The 21,537-nt window shown below is 31.4% G+C and overlaps 1 protein-coding gene across 2 annotated transcripts in view; it reads left to right on the top strand.

Annotated features, from left to right (window-relative positions):
* PTPN12 (protein tyrosine phosphatase non-receptor type 12) overlaps positions 1-21,537 on the top strand; it is an 83,866-nt gene that overhangs the window by 30,805 nt on the left and 31,524 nt on the right. For both annotated transcript variants that reach the window (XM_031938686.1, XM_031938687.1), the window contains exons 2-5: positions 5,447-5,555; positions 18,527-18,603; positions 19,753-19,848; positions 20,624-20,662. In XM_031938686.1, coding sequence (XP_031794546.1) covers positions 5,447-5,555; positions 18,527-18,603; positions 19,753-19,848; positions 20,624-20,662 — 321 coding nt within the window. The remainder of the gene's footprint in view (positions 1-5,446; positions 5,556-18,526; positions 18,604-19,752; positions 19,849-20,623; positions 20,663-21,537) is intronic.

Below are 21,537 nucleotides of genomic sequence, written 5' to 3'. Positions count from 1 at the left end.
TCCCAAGAGTTCTTTCTCTGGGCGTAGCTGGTTCAGTTCATTACTGCTCCATTGGAAATGATTTGGTTGATCTCGTTGCTGAGGATGGCCAGGTCCATCAGAACTGGTCATCATATAATATTGTTGTTGAAGTATATAATGATCTCCTGGTCCTGCTCATTTCACTCAGCATCAGTTCGTGTAAGTCTCTCCCAGGCCTTTCTGAAATCATCCTGTTGGTCATTTCTTACAGAACAGTAATATTCCATAATATTCATATACCACAATTTATTCAGCCATTCTCCAACTGATGGACATCGGATGGATAATTTTTCAACATTGACCCTTGCAAAATCCTGTGTTCTAAATTTTCCCTTCCCCAACCTCTCTCCCAGGTGCAAGTAATTCAATATATGTTATATATGTTAAAATATGTTAAATCCAATATATGTAAACATTTATACAATTATCTTGCTGCACAAAAATCTCCCCCCCCAAAAAAAGTAGGGGCAGCTAGGTGGTGCAGTGGATAGAGTACCAGCCCAGAAGTCAGAAGAACCTGAGTTCAAATTTGGCCTCAGACACTTAACCTTTATTAGCTATGTGACCCCGGGCAAGTCACTTAATCCCAATTGCCCCAGCAAAAACAAAACAAACAAAAACCAAAAAGTAACTCTCTGCATCATAAGATCATTGGGAACTGGCCTCAATATGTTCGAAAGAATCATGTCCATTAGAATTGTTCCTCCCATAATCTTCTTGCTGCCATGTATAATGATCTCCTGTACATAAGAATCCATCCATGTAAATCTCTCCAGGCCTCATTGAAATCATTCTTCTGATCGTTTCTTGTAGAACAATAATATTCCATCATTCATATACCATAATTTATTCAGCCATTTTCTAATTGATAGGCATCCACTCAGTTTCCAGTTTCTTGCCACTACAAAAAGGGCTGCCACAAACATTTTTGCACATGTGGGTCCCTTTCCCTCCTTTAAGATCTCTTTGGTATATAAGCCCAGTAGAAACATTGCTGGCTCAAAGGGTATGCACAGTTTGATAACTTATTGAGTATAGTTCCAAATTGTTCTCCTGAATGGCTGGATTCATTTACAATTCCACCAACAATGTATCAGTGTCCCAATTTTACCACATCCCCTCCAACATTCCTCATTATCTTTTCCTGTTATCTTAGCCAATCTGACAGGTGTGTAGTTTTCAAAGCTTAAAAAAAAAATCTTCATGACATCTTTTGTATCTACCTCTTTTTTCCACAATTTTATTTAATTAATTGTTAATTTTTCTTATACTACAGTTAAATTATATGTAAATTAATTATATAACTAGTTATACTATCGCTAAATTAATTTAATTAATTTAATTTTGCTATACTCTTCTATGCAATAACTCTCCTTGCCTTTAATCTTTCAATAATCCAACCCTTTTTACACACTGTTGCCAAACTGATTTGCTTTATTTAAAGATCTATTTTCTTACTCACTAGGGTCGGATACAAATTTTTATTTAGCTTTTGCTGCTCTTTACAGTTTTGTCCTCATCTTTCCTTATTGTCTCATTGCACATTATCCTTCCAGTGAGCACTCAAATAAACCAAAATAGTGCTCTGTGCCCATACACAAAGCATCAATTTTCATATGCATAACTTTGTATTGACTGTTTTTCCTACTCTTCCTAGTATGTGCTCCTTCATAGGATCCCTTCCTTTCTTCTAAAACTTAGCTCAAGCACCAGCTTTAACATGAAACCTTTCCTATCCTCTCCCCCCAAGATATTAGTTCCCTCCCTTTCAAAATTGCCTTATATATATTTAGCACATATTTATACATGTACATTCCTTCCCCCTCCCATAAAATATGATCACCTAAAGGAAAAAGAGACTTGTTTTATTTTTGCCTTTGTTATTCTCAGTGCCCATTATAATGTCATTGTGTATATGTTTTTAAAAGAAAAATTCAATACATTTTTAGGCACTGTGCGAGGTGCTAGTAATATAAAGATTAGCTAGATTATATTCTAGCAGAGCATATGAATTTAGTATTTTGAGGTTCATAATGCACCATTGTGTACATTAACCTCATTTGCAAGGGACTTCAGAATTAAAAAAATTCAGTGTTGGAAGGGGCTAAGAGAAAATAAAATCTTGTTGACTGATGAATTAAAGGTGTTTTTTTAAAACAGTTGAAGATAGGTAGAACAAGTATTAGCTTTCCCATTATACACATGAAACAGTTGAGTTTCTGAGAACTTTTGTTTTTCCCATGAAGTATATCTGTATTAGGCAAGATTGTGGGAGGGGAAGAAGCATGATAGAATATTTTGGGCATTTTCCCTAGTTTCAGTAACACATGGGATTGCTAGGTTTCTCTTTTCTTTTTTGGAGAATAAAAAATATTCTTATTTAAAATTCCAGATGATGTTGACTCTAAGAAATTTCAGAAATAATACATATTTTGGTAAGAAGACTAAGAAGGTATAGAAAGTATAATTTAATGTATGGAAACCCTGCTAATATTTTTGAATTAAATCATGAATTAGTGTCTTAGTGGTTTTCATTTTTCTTTTTGGACATAATTTTCTATTAATGTATTCATTAGGGTGTTTAGAGAACTGTGGTACTATAGGAAATCACAAATGTAGGAAATTTCATATTGGTCTTATTCAGTTCATGATTCTAGTTAGATTTTTCAATTACTATTATTAATTTCAAAAATAAGATGCTGTTCTTTGTAGGGGGAATTAGGGAGAAGGGCAAGTGCAGAAAAATCTCAACAGCTTAGCAGATGGCATTCATCTCACATCTTATATTATGCATCTGTTGACTTTTTTCTCCATTCATATGGTGTATTAAAGGAAAGCAAATCAGTAAAGAAATGTTTCTTTCCTTGTAACAGTTTTTGAGTAGCTAAACTCTAATTTTAACTGTTTAGTTAACCATCCTACAATTTTGGGAAATGAAGAGCAAAAGAACTAATCTGCTTCCTACAGAAGCAGCAACACTTTTCCAAACCCTTTGTCCAATGTAGACCCTTTCTCAGGCAAATGGCAGGTTGCAAAGCAGTGAAGGTCATATATGTTCAGTACAATGAAAGATATGTAAAGTAAATTATATTAAGTTGCTGTGGTAGACAAATAACCAATTAACTTGCCCTTTTTTTTTTTTTTTTTCTTTTTGCTGCGGTACTTGGGTTAAGTGACTTGCTCAAGGTCACATAGCCAGGATATGTTAAGTAACTGAGGTCAGATTTGAACTCAGGTTCTCCTAACTTCAGGGCTGGTGCTCTATCCACTGCACCATCTAACTGCCCCAATTAACTCGCTTTTTTGGTGAAATTATTGGATAGTCTCTTTTATATACTAAAGAGAAAAGAATATTTAAATTATATCTTGACTTGGCATCAACTAAATAATTGTGATGTACTTTCAATATGTCTTTAAATATTTTTTTAAAAACAGGAATTGAATGGAATTTAATTTCAGTGCTATAGTTATAGAATTTTAACCACTTAGAATACTAACTTTTCAGAGCTTTTGAAAGCAGGAAGTTTTATTAGTGACAGAAGTATTCTAGCTCAAAGAATATCCCTATTGCCATATGTGGTAAGAGTTTGTCACTAACCCACAAGCTGCTTCTGTAGTAACAGTGAATAAGCAGAATTGGTCTTTGTTAGGCCTTCATAAGAGATATGAAAATGGCACTAATCCTAAGTAATTGTTATTACTAAAGAATTTAAGAAATAAATTCTGTTCTTCAAATATGGGTGAGGTTTTGTTCTGTTTTCAATTGGAAGCAATTTGGAGTAACTTTTAATAAAAGACAAATAGTAGCTCGTGAACATTTGAGTTGGTTGTAGGGTTTTCACATTAATGTTGGAAATAGGACATTGGACTAGATACAGAGGATGTAGATTTTTGGCTATAATTTTAAGCTCTCTCTTTGACCAAGTCCTAATTTCCCTGTAATTCCCCAAGTTTTGTTGTCTATATATAAAATAAATAATGTGTGCACAATAGTCTTACAAAAATGTTGAGGAAAATACATTTTAAATCTGAAATATACTGATCTTGAAAAGTGCTTCAATTCTTGCTGATTATAAAAAATGACACATCCTATTTCATTTGTATGCCATTCCCCAACTTCCTGTACACTGTCATACTTTGGAAAAATGGAATCAAAAGTCATTCAACATTTCTTAAATGTGTGGCGTATACTAATACTGTGTGGAGTAGGAAATATTTTGTACTTTGGATCCATAATCTCATGGATGGGAGAATTTTTTTTTTCCCCAATGGTACCTTATGTTATCTCATCTTGTTTTAGTGCCTTTCCATAAAAATCTTTCATGTATTCCAATACAGGAGAGAGCTTCTATAGGATAGTGTTCTGAGTTCATTTTAAAGCTCTTTGATGTGCAGAGCACTGTACTAGGTACTGGCTACAGAAATAAGGTACAAAGACAAGGATGGTAATAATTCTTGCACCTTTCAGTGGGTTACATTATTACAGAGATGGTAACCTGTTCTTACACAAGGAGACAGAAAGTAATTTCAAGAGGGGAAGAGAGATTGCTTCCACCTTAAGGGGTCACAAAAGGCTTTTTAAGGGAAGTAATAAAGCTGTCCTTTAAATGTAGTAGGATTCTAAGAGGTGGAGATCTAGTTAAGTGTATTCCAAATAGAGGGCAAAAGGCATGGAAGTGTAAAATGAGCCATACTTTAGAGTCTACTTTGACAAATATTGATTGTGTAAGTATAGGTATATAATATCAAAAAATGGGAGGTGAATCATGGAAAACTTGAAATGGTAGGTTGAAAAGGTATAACCACTAGAAAAAAAAATTTTTTTAGAAGGGTAGTAACAGATAGTCATCTATTTGAAGAACATATATCAGCATAGTAGTTGTGATTAAATACGGAAGAGATAGGAAATATGAAGACCCAGTTAGATGAGGTGATAGATAATGAGAGAAGGGGACAGATTCAAGATATTGTGAAAGTATCAAACAGCAAGACTGATGGCAAATGGAAGGTGAAGCCCTGTGGAAAAGTCAAGGAATACTTTTCATGTTTTTATGAATATCAATGTGTACCTTTCTGTCCATTTGTAATCCTTCACTCTAATTATACAACCAGCCAATTGCCTTTTCTGCTTATACATCTCTGTTATGTCTTGTTCAGGAAGACTTCAGATCTGATGATATATTTTTTTTGCCTCATTTTAGAGTAAAATCCTATTCCCTTATTCAGTTATAAAATTAGATTTGCTTTGAGGGTGGGAAAGGGTGAAAAGAATACTTTGAATCTATAAACATTTTGGGGAAATGTTGGAGATCCAGATTTTTTTTTTAGCACCCAACTCTGTAGGGCTAAAGTTAATAATTTTTAAAATGCATTAAATACTTTATATATGAAGATATTTGACAAAATGCTTTTTTTTTCTTCCTAGCGATTAAGACGATTATCTACCAAATATAGAACAGAAAAAATTTACCCAACAGCTACTGGAGAAAAAGAAGAGAATGTTAAAAAGAACAGATACAAAGACATATTACCGTGTAAGTTTGAATTGTCTTTCACCAAAATAAATAAGAAGTGCTAATTATTTTTGTGGCCTCACCAGTTCCTTTTTCTGTTGCTTTAGATGACTAGATTAGATATTTATGGTTTTGTCTTAAAAGTTCACTCTTATGACAATTACATCCAAATTGAAGTATTGCTTGAATTTGTAAATTTGCTTTTAAAGCTTATTTTTTAGAATTTTTTTTAGAAGTTTATATACGTTTATTAATTTCTTAATTTTAATTTCTAAATTCTCTTCCTTTTCATATCATCCCCTCCCACATTGATAAGGTAAATAATATATCAATTATATGTGTGATGAAGTTATGCAAAACATTTTTCAAAATTAGCCATGTTGCCAAAAAAAATAAAAAAACAAAACAAAAATAAATCATCAGGAGACCTGAAGAAAATGAAAAAAACATTATGCTCTAATTTGCAATCAGAGTTCATCAGTTCTCTCTTTGGAGGTAGATAGCATTTTTCATCATAGATCCTTTAAAATTGTCTTGGATCATCTTGAATAGAGTAGCTAAATCTTTCACAGCTGATTATCATTACAATACTGCTGTTACTATATATACAATGTTCCTCAGTTCTGCTTACTTTACTTTGTATCAGTTCATATAAGTCTTCCAGGTTTTTTTTTTTTTTGAAACTATTCTGCTCAACGTTTTTTATAGCACAATAGTATCCTTTATAGTCATATACCATAACATGATCAGTCATTGATGAGTGATGCCCATTGATGGGCATTTTTAAAATTTCCTATTCTTTGCCATCACAAAAGAGCTGATATGAATATTTTTGACCATATAGATAGGTCCTTTCCCCATTTCTTTGGGCTGGTAATAATTTTAAAAAACCCTAAAGTTCTAATGGGAAAACCTTTTTTGTGAAACTTTAGAGGCTCTTCAGTTAGGGAAGCAAGATGTATGTTAAATTTTTCAAAAGTAAACTTTGGATATACAGAGCATATAGGTATATCATATCTCTATTACTGCTACTCTTCATATTACCAATTGTATCTTTGTCCTTATTTTACATTGGAGTAGTTAAGAGGTTGAGAGTAGAAACATTTCTAAATAAAATTCACAGTGGATCTTTGAACCTGTCTTCCAAAACCAAAAGGAAAAGATTTCCAAATTATTTTCTATTATCTCTTTGTAGGCTTGAATAATGGAGTGAAGACTATGTACTGTAGCCATAATCTGGTATAATCTATATGGTATTTCAGTTCTTGATTTATTAGCTGGACTCCAGCATAGACTAATTCTCAAAAATTAGGAAATAAATTATCTAACTTACAGTTTGTTGTGGATAATAAAGGATTGATTTCTTGGCCAGGAAAGTGGTTACAAGCCCTACATCAAATATATGCTAGCTGTGTGACCATTGGCATCTTACTTAATTAATTGATCAGTATCCCAGGCAAGTCACTAAGAAGATAAATTGCAGGGCAGTTGCTGATCTGCTTAGAGGCAGATTGCTTATATGGGAGTTTCTTATGCCAAGGCCAGTAGTTCTTGTAAAAGAAACTTCTCTTTTTCAGTTCTTTACTCTTCCAGTACCATATTTTGGGATCAGGGAGTTTGAAGTATTTGAATAATTTATCTTTTTCTTTTTTTCTTTTAAACTACTAGTATACATATATCTTAGACCAAAAGCAAAGTTTACAAGGTGGGGGGAAATAGATGAAATACATATAGTGCTACCTTGGGATTAACCCCATCTGTATGTATATCTAGTTTTTCTAGACAATTTTGTTTAATTTTCCTTATAAGGTAATACCTTCCATTGGGATAGAATGCTTATCTTGTGTTTTTAAGCATTCTGGAAAGATCTCAAATTGTTTTTAAAAGCATAATTGTTCATAATACAATTTTGTCCTTCATGCCAAGGATCTGTTATCCAATATTGAGTTGTCTAGTTTTTATGTAATTTAATAACTTTTTTTTTTTTTTAAACTAACAATGTTTTAGACAGGATTAGGAATTGATGATTGGAACACCAATGAACTTTTGTAGGTTAGGGATTCTTAAACCTTTTTGAGTTTCAGATCCCTTTAGCAGTCTGATGAAATCTATATGGGCATTTTCCCAGAATAATGTTGTGTGTTAAGTAAAATGCATAGAATTATAAAGGGAAGCAGTTATATTGAAATAGTTAAAAGAATACCAGAATTTTTTTAAATTAAAGTTTGAGGAGCCCACATTAAGAATTGTTACTCAGGTAGTTGTTAGAAGATGGGTTTTTAGTACAGATGGTCTACAGAGAAATTGATTTTACTTTTTCTTAAAATTATGCCTCTATCTGAATTTTCCTATTTCTGTTCATGGCAGCACTTTAATTGGATTATTTGTAGTAGCCTCATTTCTTTTTCTTTTTCCTTTCTAGTTCATACATCCAATCATTGTTAAGATGTCATCTATATCTGTCACTCAAAATCTTTTATTGGCTTCTTCTTGCCTAATGATTTCCAAATTCCTTTGCCTGGAACCCAAAAGTTTCCAAAATCTGGTGCCATTCTACTTTTATAACTAACTTTTACACTACTCTCCTTAAATAAAGTAAAATAATGAGTTTCTTTCATTTATATCCCCTAGTTTTATTGTATCCATTTATTCACCTAATTCAAAAAATATCCTTCTTCATCACCACAGTTGAAATTCTTGGGAAATTAAGGGGAAATAAAGTGCTGACCTTCTTTGAGAGATTCAAGTTTGAATCCTGTTATACTTGTTGACTAGTTCTCTGGTCTTTGGCCACTCATGTAACTATCTCTGAAATGGGGATTGCTTTTAAGATTTTAGAATCAAATGAAATAAAATTTGGAAAGTACTGTATAAAGTTAGTATTGTTTATATTATAATTAATTGTCTTCTGTACTTTTCAATCTGAAGTCTTAAAAGTTTGTGTATCATTTGTATCTCTTGTGTTTGTTATATATATTTTATATTCACAGTTGTTTTGTATATTCATCTTTGGTATGGAGTTCCTTTAGAGCTGGAACTGTCTTATGTATCTGCATCTCCTCAGCACCCAGCAACATTTTGCTCTTAAAATATTTGATTTGATATCATCAGCGTGGATACTCTTGTAATGATGAGAATAGACGTCTTACTCATACCTGTTTCATTCTATTCCACTCTTGTTCATGGCCTCTTGTAAAACCTCCATAAAGGTATTGTCCATTTTGCTGGGTACATGTCTCTAGATCCCTTAACACTAAAGAAATAGTGGTGTAGCACACAAACTGTTGGTAATAAGCTTCTCTTTTCCCACATACCCTATGCCTTTATATTGGGTGACCCTCAACTGGAATTATTCAGATATTGTCAGTCATAATATCACCAAAAAAAAATTGATATTTTTTTAAAAGAAGATTTGTAAAAAAGGAAGCATGCTTATAGTTTTCCAAAGTTTTCAGTAAACTGTTATTGAACAAAGTTAACTTGATTGATTTTTGGACTCAGTTCTTCATCAGATAATGAATGTTGATGGATTGATTGAATTGATTTTAAACTTTCACCTCTCCTTAGAACTTTATATCAATTTGTACGCTAAACATTCTTCATCTATTTTGTCTTTACTAATTTGTATGTCTCATTTAGGAATCTTTTGGATAAAATTTGTTGCAGTTAGCAAGAAAATAGTATATCATTATAGTACAGTGAAAAGAATTATTGGATTTGCAGTCAAGGATCTTCATTCAAATTCTATTTGCCACTTATCTGTATAAATTTGGACAAGTCTTTTTGATTTTTATGATTTAGAAGTCCTTTCTATTTTTAAGGAATTTTTCATTGATTTGAATTTTGTTTCTAAATTTGTCTGACACGGTTCACACTGTTTACTATGAATTTTGTTTTTTGTTTTTTGTTATTTTGCAAGGCATTTGCGGTTAAGTGATTTGTTAAGTGATTTATCACACAGCTAAGAAATGCCAAGTGTCTGAGCTAAAATTTGAACTTGGGTCCTCCTTACTCCATGTCTGATGCTCTATCCATTACAACACTTTGCTGTCCCTCAAGTTTGATGTTTAGAAAAAAAAAAAGTTTGTGATTTGGAAGAGCATAATTTTTACAGGTTCGCCTTTTAAAAAGATGCCTCCTATGCATGTATCATAAATATGTAAGCTTCCTTAAAAGATTAAACAATAGAGAGAATTTTGAATGAAATCACCAAAAAAAAAAAAATCAGTTAACATTGATTAAACTCCTACTGTATTTCTACTGTACTGAGTTTCAATAGTGCTATAATCTCAACCCACATCTTCTTGATTTCAGTTTCAGTGCTTTGTCCACTATGCTGTATCGGCCTCAGTTTGTTTTCTTGATTATGATATCTTCCATATGTTTAATACAACTACAGAGGCAAATATTTATTCTTATGTTCAGAGTAAAAAAGAAGTAGGTGTTGAACTAGATCTAAAATAAATTATGGTGTAAGGAATTAAAGAAATGTGTAATGTTTTTTGTATTTTCTGTTGTCTTTTTTGTTAGGATTTTCTGTTTGCCAGATAGTGATGTTATCCATAGTGTTGTTTTTCATGGTTTGATAATGTTTAGGCATTATACTCTACCTTTTTAGTAATCTGAATGGAATTAGATATTTATGGAGATAGTTTATTATTTTATAAAATATACTGCAGTTAATTCCTCTGACAGTATATGACTCGTAAGCCAAAACTTTATGAATCTAGCTTATATACTATAGCTCCAAACTTCCTTTCCCACAGAGATAACTTATGCAAAGCAGTTAATAGTTAAAAAACCATATTTAATTTCCATCATTTTTTTGTTGCTAAATTTGGGAATGCCAATACTTAATCTTGCAGTATTCTGAATGTTAGTGATCCCACCCTATCAGGACTTCCTTTTCCTTAGATAGGATACAGCCCTTTGTTCAGACTTTTGTTCCCTTTTTCCTTTAACAAGTGGAAATTTGAGAGGAAATTCGTTTAGATTTACATATTCTGTGAATAGGAGAACATTTTTTTTTCAGTTGTCTGCATCTTTTTACAGGGTTTGGGGGAGATATCAGAATGGGGATGGAGTAGAGGTGGGGTGAAACCTAATAACAGATTACTGGTCACAAATCTGAATATCTGACATCAGAGAGAGGCTTTTTATATTGGTTGATGAAGGGCTATTTTAGGTCTATAAAGTTTAATTTGTAAAAGAGAGATAATTTCTTCCCATATTATTTGATATATTTAATGACAGGTACCTTTGTGATTAATAGATATCTGTGATAGAACAGATAAAAACAATAATGCTTCAGTAATATTTATGTCATCACATTCTTCCCCTCTCTGCTAATCTTTCAACTCAAATTCTTATTTGTAGATTGGTTCTCCCAGAAAGTAATTGTTCCTAAATTCAAAAAGTACTTTATAAGGTCTTTTCAAAGAATATTTTAAAAGTGTCCATACTTCTTTGATCCTTATGGGTTTGCTTATTTTAACAGTTAGCTAGTAGACACAAGTTTGAAGTAAAGATGTATATAGTTGGTTACCTTTTTTGTCACTTCACATTTTTAAAATCTTGACCAGGACTGTCTGATATTATATTTGATGTAAAGCATTTTCCGACAGGTCCCAGAAAATAATAAATAGAATTAACTTTTTGCCTTACCAACAATATATTACTGCCATCTAGTGGTGAAGATAATTATGGCAAGTTTTCTAGGAAGTTTGAAAAACAGTATTTTAGGAGAACTAGCTTTTCCATTTAGGCAAGTAAGTGTTGCGGTGGAGAAAGTTATGTATATTTATTATGTGCCTAAGATGTAGTCAGCACTCTGGAATATAAAAAAAGTACAAGGAGTAACTAAATGAGTGGATAGAGCATTGTGCCTGAAGTCAGAAGACTCTTCTTCATGAATTCAAATCTGACCAATCTGGACATTTACTAGATGTGTGATTCTAGGCAAGTCTCTTAACCTTATTTGTTCCTCATCTGTCAAATGAGCTGAAAAAGAGAACTGCAATCTGTTTTAGTATCTCTGTCAAGAAAAACTCAAATATGGTCATTAAGAATTGAACATGACCTAACAACTTCTTTTTTTCATATGTAGTTTTTTGGAATACATTATTACTTGTGGACATACTTGTTTTTCCTGAGGTCCAATCTGATGTTATGAACTGTCCTCTATAATTAAAACAACAACAACAGCAACAAACTGTGATCAGTGTTATTTGGGGAAGTTTTTTTGTTAATTAAAAAAAATGCACTCCCTCGTTTCATCCTCTTCTCTTACAATTGAGAATATGATTCTCATTCATTTTTGGTTTTTGCCTAGTTTCTGCCAGAATACTTTCCAGTTTTTCCAGCAGTTTTTGTTGAATAGTGAGTTGTTTCCCCAATAATTTACTTAGATCTTTGGTTTTTTTCATACATTAGTTAACTGTGTTTTTTTTTTTATAATGCATAATGTATATATAATCTGTTCCATTAATCACAGTCACTTTGTTTCTTATCCTTAGATTGTTTTGATGATTGCTTTTTTTGTAATATGAAATCTCTAGTGAAAAAATTTGATTCCCTCGAGATTTAATCTTTTGTTTTTCTAGATGGGATTTTTTTCTTTTTAGGCCCATAAAATAATTTTTGGTAGTTTGATGGGTGTGTCACTGAATAAAAGCAAATTTATTTAGGTGGTATTGCCATTTTTATTATATGTTGGCTCTATACGAGCAATTAATATTTCTCCAATTGTGTAGATTTGTCTTTGTTTTTATAAAGAGTTTTATAATTGTTTACATAGTTCCTTTGTATTTTGGCAGGTAAATTCCCAAGTATTTTATATTTTGCAGTTATTTTCATTGGAATTTTTCTTTTTATTTCTTCCTCTGGATTTAGATATTACTTCCTGTAATAGATACAAATACTTTGTTAATCACAGATAAGTAGGTTTGTGTTTACATCCTGTAGCTTTGCTAAAAGTTAATTATTTTGATTAGTTTTTTAAGCTGCTTCTCTACAGTTCTCATTGTATATTGTCATATGTAATCTACAAAGAATGGTAGTTTTGTTTCCTCATGGTCTTTTTTTTTTTACATTTCTTTCTTTCTTTCTTTCTTTCTTTCTTTCTTTCTTTCTTTCTTTCTTTCTTTCTTTCTTTCTTTCTGTCTGTCTGTCTGTCTGTCTTTTTTTTTTTTTTTTTGGCTGTAGCCAGTATTTTGAAAGATATTGTTCAACATTTTAAGAAGGCCTCTTTCTAGTATTCTTAATAAGAATGGGTGCTTTTATGTTTGTTTTTTTTAAACTTCTGTTGATATCAGTTTAATTTGGTTGGGTTTTGATAATGATGTTAATTTTTTCCTAATATTAAACCAGCTCTATATTCCTGATATAGACTTGTCTAGATCATAATGTGTAATCTTTGTGATCTATTGCTGGTTCTGGGGTTTTATTCTTCGGGAGGTAATTGATGGTTTGTTCAATTTCTTTTTCTAAAATAGGATTAAGCAAGTTTTTGAGTTCCACATTCTATTATTTCCTTCTTCCCTGATAAGCAATGGATCTTAGAGGTTATATATTTTCACTCAAAAATGTTTCATTTAGGTTGGCAATTTTACAGTATGTAATTGAGCAAAATACCTCCTAATAATTGCTTTAATTTCATCTTCACTGCTAGTACATTTTAATTTTTATTACTGGCCATTTGGTTTTCTTTCTTTTTGAATAAAACAGATCAATAGTTTTTTTTTTTTTAACCTCTTCTCCTCTTCTCCAAAAAAAAGAGCAGTTAATTATACTAGGTGATTTTTTTTTTTTTTTAACTTTTGAGCTTTATTAATCTCTCCTTTGATTTTCAGTATTTCTGTTTGGATTTTTATTGGGATTTTTCATTTGTTCTTTTTTTATTTTTTCATTTGTATGCCCAATTCAGTAGTTTCTTTCTCTTTCCTGGTGTAAAGTGCTTATCTTAATTTGAGAATTAGGTTTTGAGGTTTGATTTTTCCTCAAAGACTTTTTTGAGTTCTTGGTTTTCTTTATTTGCAGAGTTTAAATTTTCAAATAGCTTTGCACATAGGTTGGACTTGGAGTCAAGAAAATGCAGGTTTGAAACTTCCCTCAAAGACTTAACATTAACTTAACAGTTACTAAGCCCTAAACAAATATTTTAACCTTTCTAAGCTTCAGTTTCCTTCTGTAAAATGAGAAGGTTGAATTTTAACCTCTAAGGATCACTTTCAGCTTTGAGTCTGATCAAATGTCTTTATGTAAAAAATTGAGTTCTGCTGGGATGATAGTACCTTCTTTTAAATTTTGATCATATTATATTCCAATCTCCTGTTTTTCTTTTAGAAGTCCACTTGTTTCCACAAGGTGTCTTGGTAAATAATTTGGCCTGACATTTCAGGATATCTTGTCCATATTTTATGATTTTTTTTCCCATAAAGTTTCTGATATTTGGTCATCTTTCTTCTATATGTTAATTCTATATTTTCTCAATTTAGGGTGATTCAGGGTTTTTTTCTTCTTCTAGTTGACTTAGGTTGACTTTTTTGCTATCAATATCTCCATTTTCATTTTTCTTTTAGTTCTGATTTTTGTCATCTATTTAGCTTGACTTCATCTGTGATGAAAAAATCCCCTCCCCCCATATTCTTTTGATTTATAATTTTCTTGCAAAATTGTTAAAATCGATTTATCAGCTAGCATTTCTTAGGTGCTTCTTTGTGCCATGAACTGTATTTTTGCAAATGTATTATTTGGAGATGTCTCAGGTTATCTGATGATACTTAAGCTGTTTCAGTTGCCTCATATAGAGTTTTTAAAAATTTGATTTTTTTTTTTAGTACTTTTCTCCCTCCTTCACTCCCCTTATTAGTGTCTCAGTTAGTAGTTTATTGTGGTAGATGTGAAGACCTTCATCACCAGATATTCTTTAAGTGCCTACTCTGTGCTAGTTGCTTTATTAAGTGCTGAGGACACAATGGCAACAAGTAAAACAATCCATGCTGTCAAAGAGGAAGACGGCATTTTTACATTTTTAATGCATATACACAGATACACATACACATATACAATATATGTATATTATATAAATAAACATATACACACTCAGAATAAATTTAGTATAGCTGTAGTTAAGGAGGGAGAGCACTCAGAGTTGGAGATAGGGATACATGTAGAACATGTTATTTAAACTTTGAAAAAGTGAAGAATCTTTTGAGGTGAAAAGGAAGTGTGTTTTACTTCTGGGAGAGGGTCAGGGAAAAGGCTCAAGGAGTCAGGTGAAGAATTTTTGTGTGAGGAAGAGCAGTTTGGATTGTAAAGAGTAGATCTGATATTTCATGAAGTTGAAAAGATATATTGATTACAGGCTTATAGAGAGCTTTAATAGCTAAACCTGAAGTGTTTATTATTGTCTTAGAATCAGCGCCACAGGATTTTCAGGAAGGAAATGATATATAAGGACAATTATTTTGACATCTATGTGAAGAGGTGGACCAAAGTAGTAAGAAACTTGATAAAGGAAGACCAGTTTGGAGGTTGTCGCATTAATTTATCTTGGGGTTTGCAAACTGGGGAGGTAGGGGAAGGTAGGATTGGGAGAGTTGGTATTTATTCTATGGCCCATGAGCTAAGAATTTTTAAGTAAAATTTTAATGTATATTAAAATGTAAAAACCATTCTTAGCTATAAAAAATCACTGGACCATACTTTATCACATAATTATGGTATTAGGTGTAGGAATGAATGTCATCAAGAGATTGTAAAGGAGTCAACAGCTTCTGTATCTCCTTCAAAAAAAAAAAAAAAAGAATACAAATGCCAAGAGGATATAGGTTAGAAATCCTCAAAAGGATGAAAAAGTAAATCAGTCATACAAATAATCAACAGAAGAAAATCATTCATACAATGAAACATTATGGAATTCAGGATAAAAATATTTTGTGAAACTGAAAAATAGCAGCAGAAACAAAACAAAAATTGATTTCATATCATAAAAGTGGATAGGAGGCAGCCCAATGGCATAGTAGATGGAATGCCAGCCCCGAAGTCAAGAGGACCTGAGCTCTAGTTTGGCCACAGACACTTAATACTTACTAGCAGTGTGCCTGGGTCACTTAACCCAATTGCCTTGCAAATAAAAAATGTTTTAAAAAATAGGATACACTGATAATAAGTGTACTGAAGGGATTAGACAAATGAGAATAGTGAAAATATCATAAAAAGAAAACAAGAAACTGAAATCAGAATTTCTATATCTCATTTATGGAATTTACGCAGCATCCTCCCAGTCACCTAACTTTGGGATCATCTTTGACTCCTCCCTTCCATGTCCAATCAATTGTCACATTTTATCAATTTTACTTTGTATGGTATCTTTATACCACTTCTCTAGTTCAGGCCACCATCATCTCTAACATGGATTATTATAATACTGTTATAATTAGTTTCTTTATAGACTCTTCAGTTCAGTTCTTAATACAGTCTCTTAATAGCTGACAAAATAATCTTTACAAGGAGTTATCATGTTATTTCAGTATTAAAAACTGTTAGTAGTTTTCTGATTGTCTAGAGAATGATTGATACTCTTTCTTTGGAGTACAGCCAGCACAGTGTTTTCCCTTCTGTATGTGCCTTGCTTTGAGATTGGAACACAGCTAGAATAGTGCATCCTTTTTTTATATAATTGATTTAGTTTCTCCACTTTTCTTAGATAATGATGTGTACTTGTAAAACTTCTGTGTACTTTTATCAGTGTTTTGACTCTTTGATTCCTTATTTCTAAACCATGTTTCCAGCTTCTTTCTTTGCCTTCCTCTTCTATACTTTGAAGTCAATTTATTTGAGGTTTGTGTTTTAGTTTGGAGGGCTCTATTGGATTTATAAATTTTCTCTTTTACAAATGATTCAGGCATATTTAAAACATATATAACACCCAGGTGGAATTTTATAAGTACTAATCATGAAGACTGAAATATGCTGGGACCAAATTACAAGTGATATTTCAGTAGCCTTTTAAGGTTTCCTTGGTTTCAGTCACTATTCAGTCATCTTTTCTCCTGAATTGTTTGCAGGCTTTTTTTTTTTTTTTTTTTTTTTTTCTATCCAAATCATTTCACTTAAGGCAAACAAATATATCCATATATTTAATTATTATATGAATATAGCAAAAAAGATATATATCTATTATATTATTGCTGTTTCCTCCATTAGATTGAAAATTAAAAGGCAGGGACTGGCAGAGACTCATTTCTTTTTGTATCCACAATGCTTAACAATAGTGCCTGACACATAGTAGGTGCCTAATAATTATTTATTGATTAATTATCTCCCCAAGTCTAACACACTTTCCCACCAATACATATAGATTATATGGGAAATTGGGCTCAGGCTTGCAGAACCTCTATGGCTGGGCTGGAAGTCCTTTTCAAATCTTTGTGGAGAATTGCAGATCTAATGTAGTGTATAATGAAGAAAAGAACTAATTAGGGCCCCTTACAGCAGGTACACTGAAGTTGTAAGGAGTGAATTGTAAAGTAACTGAATAATTTCATTGCTAAACTCAAAACATTTTGTAGTTTCCATATTTAGTGGATTAAGTGTGGTTATCGTTCTTGAAGGGGGAAATAATGGAAAGATATTAAAATATTCATTTGATAAAGTGATTTAAATAGAAATGGTAAAGCAAATATAGGAAAACAATATCATCTTCCTAAGAGTGGAGGAGATGAAGTGATTGAATAAAAGATATCTCTTTGCAGATCTTTTCATTCTATTTGTCCATACCTTTTTATGTATTTTTCATTTTCCTTTTCCAGAAATGATAAGATAAGAATTTTTAGTGAATATTTCACAATGAAATTATACTTTCTTAATTGTAGGTTTAGCTCACAGAAAATTTTTGCCATATGTGATTTTTCCATTTCCTCTCCCCCCCCCCCCACTTAATTATATTTTAGAATTCTAATTTTCCCCCCTCCCTCACTTCTTCTATCCCTAAGATAGCAAGCAATCTGATATAGGTTATCCATACACATTTAACTGAAAAAATTTTTTTTAAAATTTTATTTATTTTATTGAAGCTTTTTATTTACAAAACCATATGCATGGGGAATTTTCAACATTGACCCTTGCAAAACTTTCTGTTCCAAATTTTTCCCTCCTTACCCCACTCCCTCCTGTAGATGGCATAGTCCAATAAATGTTAAATATGTTAAAATATATGTCAAATCTAATATATGTATAAATATTTATACAGTTATTTATGCATATACATTTTAAACATTTCCATATTAGGATGACATATTATTCATTGCTAACTTCTAACCAGATTATTAAGTTACTATTGTGGAGCTGCAATTTGTGTAGCCAAGGAGGGTCATCTTTATTTTTTGTTTACCATATCCTATTCACCACTATGGAGAAATTGAAGTAATAGTTAGAAATTATATTTTTTTCATCGCGAACTATCTATTAGGCTTAGAGCACCAAAGTAGATGTTACTGTGTAGTTAGGTTAAGCTGAAATAAAGCAAGCATATCCTGACAGTCAAATTTAATTTCCATAATAGTAGTGTTTCTACTAGTGTGGTTTATCTATTGTTCATTGACCCCATTTGGAGTGATGCTGGAATGGTTTGCCACTTCCTTCTCCACTTCATTTTATAGCTTTACAGTCACCTAGTTGCTTCTTAGTTTATAGAAATTTTTTATATTTCATTAGACTTTTGATTACATTAATTAAAATAGGGGGAAAAATTAATTGGCTTGTTATGAAAACAGGTTACTTAGTTTTTCTTTACCAATAAGCATTTTGGTTGAGATGAATTCAGGATTCAGGATTCCCATTTTTATGCCTCCATTATTCTGGGAACAGCTACATTATTGTTTGACTGTTTTTATGTAATTATTTCATTTATTTTGTTGAAATTGTGTTTGCATTTTAAAATACTGTCACATAAAATGGGGTGTCATTTACTGGAATCTTTTCTTTTATAGTTGATCACAGCCGAGTTAAACTGACTCTAAAGACTCCTTCCCAAGATTCAGACTACATCAATGCGAATTTTATTAAGGTATATTTTAACACATAATAATGTCTAGTATTTACATTGTACTTTGAGGTTTGCAAAGCAGTTTTACATATATTTTTGTTCGATTTTTTGTAACCCAGTGAGATAATGAAACCAATTAAATTATCTTCGAAATATTGACTACTTAGTATATAATCAGGTATACCTACTTGAAAATCAATTTATTTTGGTTTATGGTGACAATCTGAACTTCAGGCATAGCAAAAGATTTATCTTGGTCCTATTTTGAATAGCAAGTGTTGGCACAGTAGATGAAAGAGCTAGGCTTAGTCATAAAAACACCAAAGGTGAGTTTAAATCTCACTTCTGATACATACTCTCTAAGATGTGACCCAGAACCAAATCTCTTAACCTCTGGAGGAAGTGATACAGTTGATACAGTGATATAATTGCTAATCCTAATGAATTTCAGTCTGGGCAAAAAGCTTTTCATTTATTTTTAAATGGGATTTCTATTTCTTAATAACTTTAAGGACCCTTATTTTGTTTAACTAATTTTGCTATAGTCTGCTATTTTGAATTATGTTAACAATAATAACATTTTTCATGGGTTTTTTTAAAAGGTGAATCTTAGGAGTTAACTTGGAAATCTTAATTTAAAATTATAATTAAAAAAATTTTAATGATGGGTTGGATTCTGTTTTGACTTAGAAACTTTGTTTTCATTACATGTTCTTGTTACCAATACATATAAAAAGTCCATTTAGGATTGAACCCAGCATAAAAGTATTTGTTTGTCGGTTGTTCCATTTTTGCTTGTGTTCATTCATCGTATTTTTGTTGTTGTTGTTGTTATTGCCTTTAGCCTTATAAGAGATAAAATAAGTGAGTCGTATGTAGACATGGAGAAGCTTTTTAGAGGCCATCTAGTGGACCATTCATATTATACAAGTTGCTTTACCATTGAACCTCAGGTCTCTCATAAAATAAAGGTGATACCTACATGGACTTTAAGGTTTTGTTAGCCTCATTATATATCCCTGTTTAAGAACATGTTTTAGAAGTTGATATGCTATCATTATGAGAAAACATTTTGGAAATATAATAGAAGTGGGAATCATGTTTGAGATGCTTAGAAATGATGTCATTAATATTCCTTTGCATGTGAAATTTGCTTTTTACTTTTTTTAGGGAGTCTATGGGCCAAAAGCATATGTTGCAACACAAGGACCATTAGCAAATACAGTTATAGATTTTTGGAGGATGATATGGGAATACAATGTTGTAGTAAGTAATTTGTTTCCAAATCTCTTTTATAAGGAGCAATAGTGAGATTTATGTGAAACTAAAAGATAAAAGATAACCTTTTGTGATTATCATGTTACCCCAAATATATTTTTATTTAATATGATTGAATTTTTTCATTGTTTCAATGAAGTTTATATTGCATCAAAATTTGATTTTAAATTATAGGTTTATTAAGACATTTCAAACTTGTTATTTTCCTAATACCTGTTGAGATTTCCAGTCATTACGTTTTTTTTATTTTTTCATGTTCTTCACAGGAAAGGATTTAATAATGTAAGAAATAAAATTATATCATTTTAGAAAATTCTGTGCAAGTTGCTTAAAATGCTTAATATTTCTAATCTAAAAGCACTAAAGTATAGTTTAAACAATAAGAAATGTTTCTAAAATAAGCATATAAATTCCATTAAAATTAGATAACTGCAGTTTATTGCTTTTTTGATCTATAAACTAAATTTATGTTTATATTATATTTATTATTATATTCTTCATACATATCTGTGTATTTATTTGTTTCTAGTATACGTTTAGATTATAAATAGCAGTTTCAAACTTCATAAAACAATTTGTTCAAAATAATTCAGAGAAATGGAGTTATTAAGATGTGATTTTGATGATTTATTAACTTTTATAAGTAAACTAAGTGAATACAGAGAAAAATTGTCCCAAATTTACGTCTTTTTAAAAGTATCTGTTAATTTGTGCTTTAAATTGATATGTGTGTATATATATATATATTCTTTTTTTTTTAAAGATCATTGTAATGGCATGTCGAGAATTTGAAATGGGAAGGGTATGTAAACAAATTATTACTTCCTACATTTTTATTTACTTCCTACATATTTATCACAGTATTAAAGGTGGATATATTTAAATCTCAGTGTATCATGATTCAGCTATTATGCAGAATTGGCCCTTTGAATATACTAGTCATATTATATAATTCCTAAGATCATTTTATTCCTAAAAGTGGCAGGATGACTCTAGCATATTATTTTACCAACACTGTAATCTGACACCTTGGACCTCAGGCCCACATTATAGTGGGCTATTTTCAAAAGAAAGTAGGAATGTGTCATTTTTAACATAATAGAGGAAAAAGTGTTGATAGGCAAATTATAGAGTAAAGCTTCACTTTTTGGAAAGATTAAGTGGAAAGGCATTACACATACAACAGGAAGACTACTTTGCACCAAAGGCAACCATGGCCAGACAAAAGTTTCTTAAATTGTGAGTTATGACCCCATATGGGGTTGCCTAACTGAAAGCAGGGGCTTCAAAATTAAGATTTTATTATCAGTTACTGTTTTTGTATACCTTTTTTTATATACCTGTATCCCAAGGTCTTGTAAAAATTTCTCAGGTGAAAAGGGCAGACCTGCTAATCTAATAAACCATCTGTCCTCCTCAAAAAAAAAAAAAGGTTAACAAGTCCTGGCCTAGGTTGTTAAATTAATACTAAAAGGTCCCAAGGATGGATTTGCTTGGGCCTGATTTCTAGACTATGGCTAAGGAATGAAGAAAAATGAAAGATTTTTATTTGGTTTTAAAAAATTTTTTTCCCAGTAACCCTTTGGTAGAGATGTTAATTTGTACTGTGTATACTGAAAATCGGGCTACAAGAGGGTTATAAAAAGAATTGTGTGAATAAAAAGAAATTTGACAATA

This window comes from Sarcophilus harrisii, chromosome 5, assembly GCF_902635505.1.
Source record: "Sarcophilus harrisii chromosome 5, mSarHar1.11, whole genome shotgun sequence".
Lineage (NCBI taxonomy): Eukaryota > Metazoa > Chordata > Mammalia > Dasyuromorphia > Dasyuridae > Sarcophilus > Sarcophilus harrisii.
The sequence above is the reverse complement of the archived record's forward strand: the minus strand, read 5'-3'. Positions and strand labels throughout refer to the sequence as shown.